The sequence below is a fragment of the Saccostrea echinata genome, unplaced genomic scaffold (assembly GCF_033153115.1).
Source record: "Saccostrea echinata isolate AGI-Se365-2 ecotype Australia unplaced genomic scaffold, CSIRO_AGI_Sech_v1 ptg000052l, whole genome shotgun sequence".
Taxonomy (NCBI): Eukaryota; Metazoa; Mollusca; class Bivalvia; order Ostreida; family Ostreidae; genus Saccostrea; species Saccostrea echinata.
Window position 1 is genome coordinate 8,931,637 of NW_026889801.1, and position 12,629 is coordinate 8,944,265.

The 12,629-nt window shown below is 33.9% G+C and overlaps 2 protein-coding genes across 3 annotated transcripts in view; one reads left to right on the forward strand and one right to left on the reverse strand.

The window, feature by feature from the left end:
• LOC133203839 (baculoviral IAP repeat-containing protein 2-like) overlaps positions 1 to 12,629 on the forward strand; it is a 267,667-nt gene that overhangs the window by 203,654 nt on the left and 51,384 nt on the right. The gene's annotated exons all lie outside the window — the stretch shown is intronic.
• LOC133204142 (RING finger protein 17-like) overlaps positions 1 to 12,629 on the reverse strand; it is a 65,697-nt gene that overhangs the window by 8,582 nt on the left and 44,486 nt on the right. For both annotated transcript variants that reach the window (XM_061339907.1, XM_061339906.1), the window contains 6 exons: positions 12,359 to 12,448; positions 10,684 to 10,836; positions 9,568 to 9,654; positions 6,636 to 6,783; positions 6,177 to 6,312; positions 5,661 to 5,823 (listed from right to left, as the gene is read on the reverse strand). In XM_061339907.1, coding sequence (XP_061195891.1) covers positions 5,661 to 5,823; positions 6,177 to 6,312; positions 6,636 to 6,783; positions 9,568 to 9,654; positions 10,684 to 10,836; positions 12,359 to 12,448 — 777 coding nt within the window. The remainder of the gene's footprint in view (positions 1 to 5,660; positions 5,824 to 6,176; positions 6,313 to 6,635; positions 6,784 to 9,567; positions 9,655 to 10,683; positions 10,837 to 12,358; positions 12,449 to 12,629) is intronic.

Genomic DNA, 12,629 nt, shown 5'->3' on the forward strand with positions numbered 1-12,629 from the left:
AAGGAATAATAGCAATACAGCAAAATATCCTGAATGAATTTCACATTTCACAGCATTTGCAGCAAATCATAAATACATTCAATTATTTTAAAATTTAGTTATAAATATCAAGCTTAATGGAACCGGTGGGGAGGGGAGTCCTTCCTTTTTTGGCTCACTAAGGAATTCAAACAGCAGGGTGTCCCTCAAACTGAAAAAAAATTATTTGTTTGCCATCTGGAGATCCAGGGCTATCTGTCTGATTTCTCTGTCCCATGGAGCTACATGTACAGTTCCACTTTCCGTCTAAGTATAATATCATTGTTATAGTGAAATTCAAAATTTCTAGGCCTACCTATTTAATACTCTAAGGGTATGCAAAGTGTATATTGTATATGAAACACAACTTAAAGTTTGGAAACACAAACTTATCTAACACTGATTGATTACTCTTGCAATTAAATTGGCTTATTCTCTCCCCCCTCCCCCCCCCCTCTTTTACAGAGAGGTTCTGTATACTTTTATTGTGTACTTAGTCTACTATTTATACATCAATTAACACATCAGCTACATGTTACATTTTTCGTCCTAATTTATTATAATTATTATCAATATTGAATTTTCAAATAACTCCCTTTGTTTTTTGTTTGCTATTAATTATATTTGAAGACTTAAAGAAAGAGAAAAAAAATTACAATCCAAATGATAAATTAAAAAAAATATTAAAATAAATAAATAAATAAATAAATATAATTTTAATCAATAATTAAAATAATGAAAATATTCTGAAGTTTTTTGTTATCTAATTATTTGATTATGGATATCAAAATAAACGTCCCAATACGTACAATCTAAATCTGTGTTTGTATTTGCGTTCCTATTAATTCAAAAATATCTTAAGTTTGAAGCTCTCAAGACATTATAAATATATTGCTTCCTGTCGTTGTGTAACCACCCATTGTTTAAATCTCTGGCTACTGTCCGCTGTTTAATCCACCGTTTTCCTGTTTGGTATACATTTTCTGTTGAGTGTACACATTAACCCACAACCATGATAAGCCAACTTACGCACTGAATCATTCTTTTCATTTTTTGATATTTTATTTGTATTGATAAATTCAATTCAAACAATAATTAATTTTTTATCACAAGTCGTGTTAAAAAATAATTATAGGGACAGGGTAAATGTATGAGTGAGAGAAAGAGAGAACTAAATTTTTTGAGAAAACTATTTTAAAAATATGTAATAAACTAATGTTTCAAATTTTTTCTTAGCATGTAACTTTGCCTACCAAATCAGGTTGTTAACCGCATTTAATGCGGTTTTTAAGGTGTCATCCGAATTAATATCGAACTGTGGAAAATGACAACGTGACGTTAAAATTGTTTAATACTATGAATGATAATTATTATATATAATTTAATTGCTCAGTAAATTCAAAACTTTAAGACTACAGGAATCATAATTATCAATTAAATGATCTTAAATATAATTTATAGAATTTATTCTTTACTTTTGGTACTAGTGTGTATTAAGTGTACTAACAGCACAAACTTATCACTCTCGAAAGGAATATTTTATTCTCTGAAGTCTAAAATACCAAAGGCTTCTGAACAATTAGAGAAGTTAAAAGAGAAAAATAAAAATTAGGAAATTCAAAAGTTAAATTTCATTCATTTAATAAGTCTAAAATATTCGCAGTATGGTTCAGTGATGTACAATGCCAAACTGGGCCGCGTACAGTGAGCAACAGTAGTGTACTGTGCTGTACAGAAGTTAAGTACTGTACACATCTGTGATGTACAGAACTGTACTGTGGAGGCGTACAAGGACAGACAGTAGTGTACTGGGCCGTACAGAGGGGACGTACAGTAAAGTACAGGGATGTAAAGAAAATAACAGTGGGTTTGTACTGTGATTAACTGGGGATTACAGTAGGTACAGGGATTTTGTACAGTGACTGTACAGTGTTTATACAGAGAAAAGCAGTACTTAAACAGTGGATAACAGAGTTTATCAGAGATTTTTCAGAATATCAGGGAATTTTAAGTCCAGTAGTGTTAGATGTATCATCCCTGAAAGTTTGGTCAATATAGGGCTTATAGTTACTTGGAAATGACATCTGCTCCAAAAACTTTAACCTGGTCACCCATCTGGAAAATGTAAGTCAAATCCAGCATCCGAAGCAAGTCCAGTAGCGTGGATCCTTAGATGTATCATCCATGGAAGATTAGTCAATATAGGGCTTATAGTTACTTGGAAATGACATCTGCTCCAAAAACCTTAACCTGGTCACTCATTCCAAAAATTTAGGTCAGATCCAGCATCTGAAGCAAGTCCAGTAGTGTAAATCCTTAGATGTATCATCCATGCAAGTTTAGTCAATATAGGGCTTATAGTTGCTTGGAAATGAGATCTGCTCCAAAACTTTAACCTGGTTACTCATCCGAAAAATATAGGTCAGATCCAGCATCCGAAGCAAGTCCAGTAGTGTACATCCTTAGATGTACCATCCATGCAGGTTTGGTCAATATAAGGTTTATAGATACTTGGAAATGACATCTGCTACAAAAACTTTAGCCTGGTCACTCATCTATAAAATATAGGTCAGATTCAGCATCCGAAGCAAGTCCAGCAAGTCCAGTAGTGTGCATCCTTAGATGTATCATCCATGCAAGTTTGGTCAATATAGGGCTTATAGTTACTTGGAAATGAGACCTGTTCCAAAAACTTTAACCTGCTCCAAAAACTTTAACCTGCTCCAAAAACATTAACCTGGTCATTCTTTAGCTGAAATTGCAGCATCTGAAACCTTGACTGGTACAATAAAACACACTAGAAGCATCCTCCATGCATCTCTGACTAATATAGGCCATAAAAGTACTTGAAAAGAAAACTGCTCCAAAAACCTTAACCTGGGACGCCGACACCGACACAGAGGGTATTACATAAGCTCCCCCAACTGCGTTGAGGTGAGCTAAAAAATCTTAATATGGTTAAGAAATTTCATGTTTAGTTCCTCAAGATGTAGCTATTAACATGAATTATTATTTTTAGGGATTATTCTAGCAGTTCCAGTAGTTATTTTAAAAGTTTTTAAGAGTTGATTACAGCACATTATTTCTCTAACATAGAAAGCATCAAGTACAGTCCCTGAAACATTCTACTATCCCATTTTTCCGTTCGTTCACCGTTCGTTCGGCGTGCGTTCACCGTTCGCTCTCCGTTCACAGTTTTGCGTTCAGCATTCACCATGCGCTCGCGTTCACTGTTCACCTTGCGTTCAGCATTCTCTCTTCGTTCGTTCACTTTGTGTTCACCTTGCGTTCAGCGTTCGCTTATCGTTCAGTCTTTATTGTCATTCGGAACTCCGAAGTGAAAGGACTTATCTTTTTTTAAAGTAAGGATTTACAGGTTTTGAATTTAATAATTAACATATCGTGTTTAAAGAATCATTATTTCATGGGACAAAAATTATCTACTATATTTAGTTTTATTATTACTTAGCTGTAAGGTTACTTATTGAATTTATCTGGAAAATATATGTTGTTATAAGTATATATGTACCTATGTAGAACGATGCTGAAAAATTAAATTTAAATACGGGCAATATACAGATACTTCAAGCACTACAACATTTTGTTGTTATGTTAAAGAAGACAAATCGTTAATGGATAGATAATAATCGAAGTCAATTCATCTACCAACTGCGGCAAAAATACGAAAATATTTATTTCTAACTCATTTTTTTTTTCAAATAATACAGAAATGCATGTGAGAACTAGTTCTGAGAATTATAAACAGTACTGCAGATATCCAGTTAATTAAATATCTTTAGAGCAAATTAGATTGATAGTGTGGTTTAAAAAAATATTTGTTTAAAATGTAATACATTAAAGGTTTTTTTTTTTACTTTACATATATAAAGTCTTTAATTAGAGAAAGAGAAATGCCTTTATAACATGATTATCATTGATATAACCAAGGTGATTCTCCAGTAATGATATTTTTCACCGTAACTTTACATGTTTGCCATTCGATATGATTAAAAGCCCCCCCCCCCCCCCCCCAAATCGGTAACTTAGTTAGTATTTCCAGTATAATTTAATTGACATTTAAAAAGAAGTTAATGTGTTTTGTATCACAAAAATTTCAGTCTAAAAACAAACATGCATCTAAACAAAGACAATAGTAGTTCAAAATATACATGTGCCGGTGGTGATATTTTAAATTGGCAGGGAGCATGTTTCAAATTCAAGCAGCTTAATCATTCCAAGTGTTTATCCCCAATGTATTTTATTCATATATTTATTTTTTTTTATAGAAATGTTGGAATCAGATCTAGAAATGATAAGAAAAAATGTTAAAACTTCTTGGAAATACTAACACTTTGCCTTCGGTGTGGCGAGACTTTCACACTGCGCAGTGTCGACTGATTTTGATTGACAGTCGTGAACTTAAAGCAGGAAAATAAAACCGATTATGACTGTAAAACAAATGGATTTGTTGTTAAAAAATGGTTACATTCACTGCCTGATATACATGTATTTAAGATAAATTAAGAATTTTTGTTTGATATAGGTACAAACATTTGAGGAAGGGGGGGGAGGCTAATACCGAATCTCTCTCTCTCTCTCTCTCATTTGTCTGTTTAATAAAAACTATGACAGCATATTACTTAAATATAAAGTTGTGAAAATTTAATATTTAGCAAATAATATGAATGCCTTTTTGTATCATCTTGTCCTAGTATAATCACAACCGGGAAATGTCTACAGATACATACATGTATAGAAGTCCGCTCAATAAATCATCATAAAAATAAAACATGAATATATTATTACATTAAAATACGAGTGTATTTATGCAATACATCCACATACCTTTGTAAAATATTTTATTTTTTTTTTCTCATTATTTTACACAGAATCGCCTTGGCATGGAAATACATGTATGGATGTTATAACCGTTGTAATTCATTCTACAAGTCCGTAGTTTTCTCTTCTAAAATCCACATTATTTGTAATGGTTTTATATATCAAATAAGAATAAACATATTTATTTTACAACTAGATTAATTTTATCTTTTATACTACAGCGTTCGGTAACAATAACATGTACAATGTTTTATAGCGATAAAAATCATGTTATTAAAAACTTGAATTTAAACATCGTACATATGTGCAGAAAATATTGTATGAAACTTAAATAAATAATTTTACTTAATGTGCATGTATCGTCTTTCTTAGGACAATTTTCATTGATTTGTTCATTTATTTATTATTTATTCATTTTTAGCACCAGGCATTAGAATACAATAGAATAGTTTCAATGCAAGGAAAAGATCAGAGGCATTCCGAATAAATCGTTCATCTTGCGTTCACCGTTCATTCACCTTTCACTTTGCGCTTGCGTTTGCGCTCCGTTCGCATCCTGCGTTCGCTCACCGTTCACCAAGTTGCGTTCAGCGTTCACACATCGTTCACTCACCGTTCGCTCTGCGTTCGTTCAACGTTTGCTCACCGTTCAAGTGAGAAAGTAGAACGTTTCAGGGACCGTACTTAAAAAAAAGAAGAAATCTGCACTGGTTCTTCTGTTGAAATAAAAAAATTCTATTCAGTCCATGTGCTTTTTTCCCACCCCATTTAATTAATAATTCTTTTTAAAATGTAAATCCAACCTTTAAACAGCACTGTGCAACTTGAGCTCCCACAACCCTCAGCATTTCTTCTTGGGCTTGTCGACTCCAGGACGAATGACCAGGGGGAAGCTGTATCCCAGTCAGAGTAAGCCGATTAGCTTGAGCGGGCAGGCTGTGAAATTGCTGAGGTAGTGATCTAACTCTGCAGAAATCAAATGCTTCATTTTTAATTTCAAATGGACCACATTTTACCAATCAGAATTGATTTCAGACTTGTCAATTTCTAACTCATTCTATATCATGTTTCATACTTTTAAATTTATGCCATGTAAACAAATCAAATTATATGTCCCATCTTAAGAAGGGTGTATAAAAATCCTCTATCTCAAGTGCATCCAAATTATATCTACGTTAACGCACTAAACTGATTTCTTATCCAAGTCAATTAGCATGCTGTCACAAAATTCAAACCATATTTGTACACTGTATTTGGGAGTACATTGTATCAAAGTCAACATGACACAAAACACACGACAGAAGCTCAGTCACACACACCTGTCAAGTGTAACTATCTCAGAAGTTCCAAAGTCTACATATAACACAAGGACTTGACTCTGATGGTCTGGTGACGTGATGACCAGCCCTCTATACCAACACTGGTCTACTGCAAACTGGGCACAACACATCATTCCTGTAATATCGAATCAATAGAATTCTTCATCATCATATGTAAATTTTTTTTGTTTCAGTCTGCTTCAAGCTAGATGTATATTTCCCCACCAATGGCAAGATAAGCACCCATTTTATTTAAAGAAAATCACTGGATTTCTCATGAGATGCCTATCAAGTTGCTTGAACATCTGCGACTTGAAAGATATACATTCGTATGCCACACTTCTAGCAATTTTAAAAAAAATTTTAGGAATGCAGGGATCACATTTAGGTCATTATTCTTTTGGTTAAATTTCATATAAAGATGAAGTAAATATACATGTTATCCATCCCCATTCCTACCTGGCCTTGGCCTCTTTAGGGGCGGAGCTACAGGACCAGCCTCATTAAGCTCCACCCACATTTGTTCTAGTCTCGTTAGCTGCTCATTAATCTCATCTGTCCTTTCATCTGCTTCATCTCCACTATATCTAGTATGCTGATAATAAACCTGTTGGTACAAAACAACACATTCGTTAGTATTAATATATCAAAAAGCAACACTGAACATCCATCCAAGAAAAAAAAAAAAACTTTTGAAGGAGTATTCTTTGCATGTGCTTGCATGAACACTATGTACTGTGACTGCACATGTACATCAAGCAATCCTTAATAGTAAAGGGTATTTGGGGACAAGGTTGTTTCTGATCAGATACACATGCATGTCAGACTCCTTTGATGGGTAGTTCCTTCCCTTCTAACAAGCTGACAACTACATGTATATATTTAGGTACAGTACTTTATATCTACATGTGTATATGCCACTAAACTTGATCGCAAAAATGTACATGTATTCTAGTAAATACCCTTCCTCTTCCATTTTGATCCTTGAGGCTTTACTGTACAAGACAGAACAAGAGGCCCATGGGCCTTGAATCGCTCTTCTGATAAACTGTACAACCTATCACTTCTATTTGAAGCCTCGAAGTATCCTGTATATTTACATAAACCCTTGAAATTCCAATTCACACTCTGAGAACCCAAGATGATTCTAAGCCAATTAGTACCTGAGAGTTGGTCATGGTGACCTACTTATCACTTGTCATTCTCTGAGGACCCATCAACTAAGTTTGATGATTCTAAGCCAATTAATACCTAAAATATTTTTTAAAATTATAATCATAAAATTTTATAAGTAGGTCAAAGTGACCTACTTTTCAATTGTTTTACTCCAAGGACCCAAGATGCATCAACTGACAAAGTTTGATGATTCTAAGCCAATTAGTACCTGTAATATTTAATTAAAGCCATAAATTTTCAAAAGTAGGTCACCGTGACCTACTTTTCAGTTGCTGTACTCCGAGGACCAAATATACATCAACTGACAAAGTTTGATGATTCTAGCCAATAAGTACCCAAAATATTTAATTACAGCCATAAATTTTCAAAAGTAGGTCACGGTGACCTACTTTTCAGTCAACCTACTCCGAGGACCAAAGATGCATCAACTGACAAATTTTGACGATTCTAAGCCAAATAATTCCTGAAAATATTAAATACAGCCATAAAATTTCAAAAGTAGGTCACCGTGACCTACTTTTCAGTTGTTGTACTCCGAGGACCCAAGACGCATCAACTGACAAAGTTTAATGATTCTAAGCCAATTAGTACCCGAAATATTTGATTAAAGCCATAAATTTTCAAAAGTAGGTCACCGTGACCTACTTTTCAGTTGTTGTACTCCGAGGACCCATGACGCCTAAACTGACAAAGTTTTATGATTCTAAGCCAATTAGTACCCAAAATATTTTATTAAAGCCATAAATTTTCCGAAAGTAGGTCACGGTGACCTACTTTTTAGTCGACCTACTCCGAAGATCCAAGATGCATCAACTGACAAAGTTTGATGATTCTAAGCCAATTAGTATCCGAAATATTTAATTAACGCCATAAATTTTCAAAAGTAGGTCACTGTGACCTACTTTTTAGTCGACCTACTCCGAAGACCCAAGATGCATCAACTGACAAAGTTTGATGATTCTAAGCCAATTAGTACCTGAAATATTTAATTATAGTCATATAAATTGAAAAGTAGGTCACTGTGACCTACTTTTCAGTTGACCTTTTTTGAGGACCCAAGATGCATCAACTTACAAAGTTTTATGATCATAGGACTTAAAATGTCCAAATTATGCCTCTAAAACGCTTTGAAATCAAATGCCTGCAAAGTTCAAAAAGTAGGTCACTGTGACCTACTTTTTAATAAATATGTTTTATGGCCCCAAGATGCAGCATCTTACAAGATTTAATGATTCTAAGCCTCCCCGTATTCGAATTAATGACCTTAATTGTTTTAAAAAAGATTAGCCATAAAATTCAAAAAGTAGGTCAAGGTGACCTACTTTTTAGTTGACGTACTTTGAGGACCCAAGATGCATCAACTGACAAAGTTTGATGATCATAGGCCTTAAATTGTTCAAAATATGCCTCTAAATCATTTTGAAAAAGAATGGCCACAAAATTTAAAAAGTAGGTCACCGTGACCTACTTTTGAGTCAACATCATATGAGGTCCTTAGATGCACCAACTGACAAGATTTGATGATCCTAGTCCTTATAGTAAGCAAAATATCAACATTTTAATAAAATGTAATTTTTGGTCAACTTTGAAGTGACCTTGAGACCACGCCCTTTGCCCCAGGGTAAATCCCCGTGCAAATTTTAATCTACAACATATCCTCATCCTTTTGTGTAAGTTTGGTGATAATCTGCCCAGTGGTTCTTGAGAAGAAGATTTTTTAGCAACCAGTACTTTTGTTTCTATTTTCCTAATTATCTCCCCTTGTTAAAGGGTCACAACCCCAGTTTTAGTATAAAAGGGAGCCCTTGGGCCAAGGATACCCTGTGACAAATTTGACAATAATTGGCCAAGGGGTTCTTGAGTTATGGCCCATATTCTAAAAAGTTTACGCACACCGCACAAATGGCCATAGCATTAGCTCTTTGAGCCTTTGGCTCAGAAGAGCTAAAAACACTTATCACACATGTGGTACCTCCACATGGGTGATGTTTACTGTATAAGATATGTGAAATTACCACATTTGGTACCTCCACATGGGTGTTACCATTTATACAAGTGAACTTACCACATTTGGTACCTCCACATGGGTGTTACCATTTATACAGGTGAACTTACCACATTTGGTACCTCCACATGGGTGTTACCATTTATACAGGTGAACTTACCACATTTGGTACCTCCACATGGGTGTTACCATTTATACAGGTGAACTTACCACATTTGGTACCTCCACATGGGTGATGAGAACAGTAAAATATTCACCAGGAGAGAAAGATGGCATACTTTTGTATGGATTATTTGTCTGCAAATTAACAAAAAAGCCATTTAAGTGCAACTATCTTGAGCCATGTCCGAAATATTGCTAACAGGAATACATTATTTTATACACTGTTTCAGCAAATATATAAATAACCTAAGACATGTTCTACATTTCTTGACAAAGTGCTAACACTAATCAATTGGAAAACATAAGGATATTTAATTTAGATTATTTCACAGGGATAGACATTAACTTTCAGATTCACTTGCCTTTCGGGCAAGTGATCTCAAACTTTGACTTGTCCGAATGCAAAACTTGGTTGCCCCAAATTAGGCAAGAACATAAGAAGAAAAAATTAATTTCTGTAAACGTTACGATAAGAAAAAATGTGATCAAATACCGCTACAAGTCAATGAAAAAAGCTTGATGCTGCATTTGTACATAAATGTATACCACTGTACTTTTAAATTTAACCTTTTAACACACACTGCCATGCAGCAATACCCCTTTCCTTTTAATTTCCTTTTCATAAAATTTATATTTTTAAACAAATTATTTCGGTAGGCTACGAAACATACATCTTTATCCTGATCATGATACATTGAGTTACACTGTACTTACATTCTGTGCATGAATAAATAGTCTAATTTCCTAATAAGAAGTTAACAAAATTTTGGTAGATGTAGAGCGTATATACTACGAAGGAAAATAACAAACCCGATTTTTAAATGAATGGTATAATCCAGAAACGCTATCAAGGAATTCCGTATGCAAAACATTGTCAATAAGGTGCGTGGCGGGAATCAAGTGTTCAATTTATTGTTTTATTTATAAATAAATGTAAACTAAATAAATATGTGCATTTCTTTGAAAAAAAATTCACTTGCCCGATCGGACAAGTACGTCGACAATTTCACTTGCCCGAACTGAGAATTTGCTTGTCCCGGGCAATCGGACAACCGTTAATGTCGATCCCTGTTTCAATCACTAGCTTAGGCCTATTAATGGAAGTGTAGAAAAAAAAAAACATTAATGAACTGAATTAATGAGTTGATGTGTTGACCTCTGTACCTTTAGTACTTTCTCTATTTCCTGACTGTGGAGCATCAGTTCCAGCAGACTGTCTTCTTTCACAGCCAGACCCTCCATCTCTAAGACAGAGGCAAAGTCCTGATGGTCCGGTAACATGATCTTAACCTTCAATGGCTCTCCTTCAACTCTATCCTGTAAATAAAACCAGATCATATTCTAGATGGTATACACCCATGACACAGCAGAACTTTGGCAGCGTGAACATCAACATCTTCAATATCAAGGATAGGTTGAGGTGAGTTGGAACTCCCAACCACATTTTATTTCTGTATTACACGAGGGCTGTTCGGAAATTATTGAGACATTGTGTATATTCTTCTTTCTAATAAACGTCTATTGGTGAAAATTTGCATATACGTTTAACAAACACTAAGAATTAATAAAAGCAACAAATTTTTTACAAATATTTTATTTCTTCTCTTCAATGGTATATTAATGATGCAATGACAGGGGTACCCGGCACAGTCACGTAATCAGATATTGAAAATATGTAACACAAATGTCCAAACTCCCCGTGGATTCATAGAAAGAGTGAAAATAATTCAACTTATGTATATAATTTTTCAATTTGTTACTTCATTTTGTGCAAGTTTGTTAGATTTTTGATCAGAAATATGGAGATCATAAATAAATTTAAGCGCGGTATAGAAATCTGATGATGTCAAGAGAATGGATTTTTGACATCAAGGTGGCGCTGCGAGAATATCTAAAATTTTGTGTAGCACTATGGAGAACTCTTTTCCAGATTAAATGACCTGCTAAAACAATAACAATTAGAAAAAAAACATGTCTAAGGGTTTGTTTTTTAACTGGCATATCTTTTTTCTTACAAATAATTCAACGAGATTAAAAACAAAAGCTCCAAACAACCATCAATTATTACGGACTAAATAATGTTGACCCGCGTTGCATGAATCGGTATTGCATGATGCCAAGTCAACATGTACACTTCATGTATATTTCACACTGGGGTAGACACAGCACAAGTTTTCTTTTCTTTTTCATTTTAAAGAATTGTTTAAGAAAAGAGACAGTTTGATTTTTGGAATGGTATATGTGATAACGAAGAGAGAAGAGTAAACACTTCCTGATCGTTTCACATGCGAAAACATGTCCGGCTGACGTGACGTCAAAATGACGCAGTGATGCTGCTCCAGGTCGACAGACATATGCAAGTTTATAATTTCACCAGGACTTATCTAATTATCCTATAAATTATAAATTCTGCACATGTTTTATTTGTTCTTTATAAAATATTGAATTTTCATGAATTTATCTCTGTCCTTTCTGGAGTAAAAGTAAATGTCTCAATAATTTCCAAACAGCCCTTGTATATCTCAATAACCCAAATCCTTGGGTATCTCAAATCTTTTTCTCAGCCCCATCAAATTTGAGATAATGAGGTTTGACTGTGCTTAACAATTCACCTGTTTCTCTCATATTAATATTTCAACATTGTACCAATAACAATTTATTAAGTAAACTTTTCTTTTTTGTTTATTAGGACTGGTTATGCATTAACACACCAGTGACTTTTGGAATCATGTTGACAAAATGCTTACAAAATGAAATTTCATAAAAAATAGATCTAACACATTATACACACTTGTATTTCCTACTATTACAAAGAAGAGAATATCTACTAAGTATCTACCTCCATAACATCAATAACACAGGCTTTTGTCACACACAATTTATGCATGTAGTCCAAAACTTTCTTGGGCCACTTGCCACTGTCTGAGTTCTGAAAAAAGAAAATAAGTACATATCAATAGAAAAAGCATATTTTCTTTGAAGATATTTTGAATTTTATTAAATACTCATGTAATTTTTGAATCGAGAAACGAAGAAGAAACATTTTCAAAATTGTATTATTCACATAAGTTTACACAATGGAAAAAACATATCAGTACTGATAAAATATT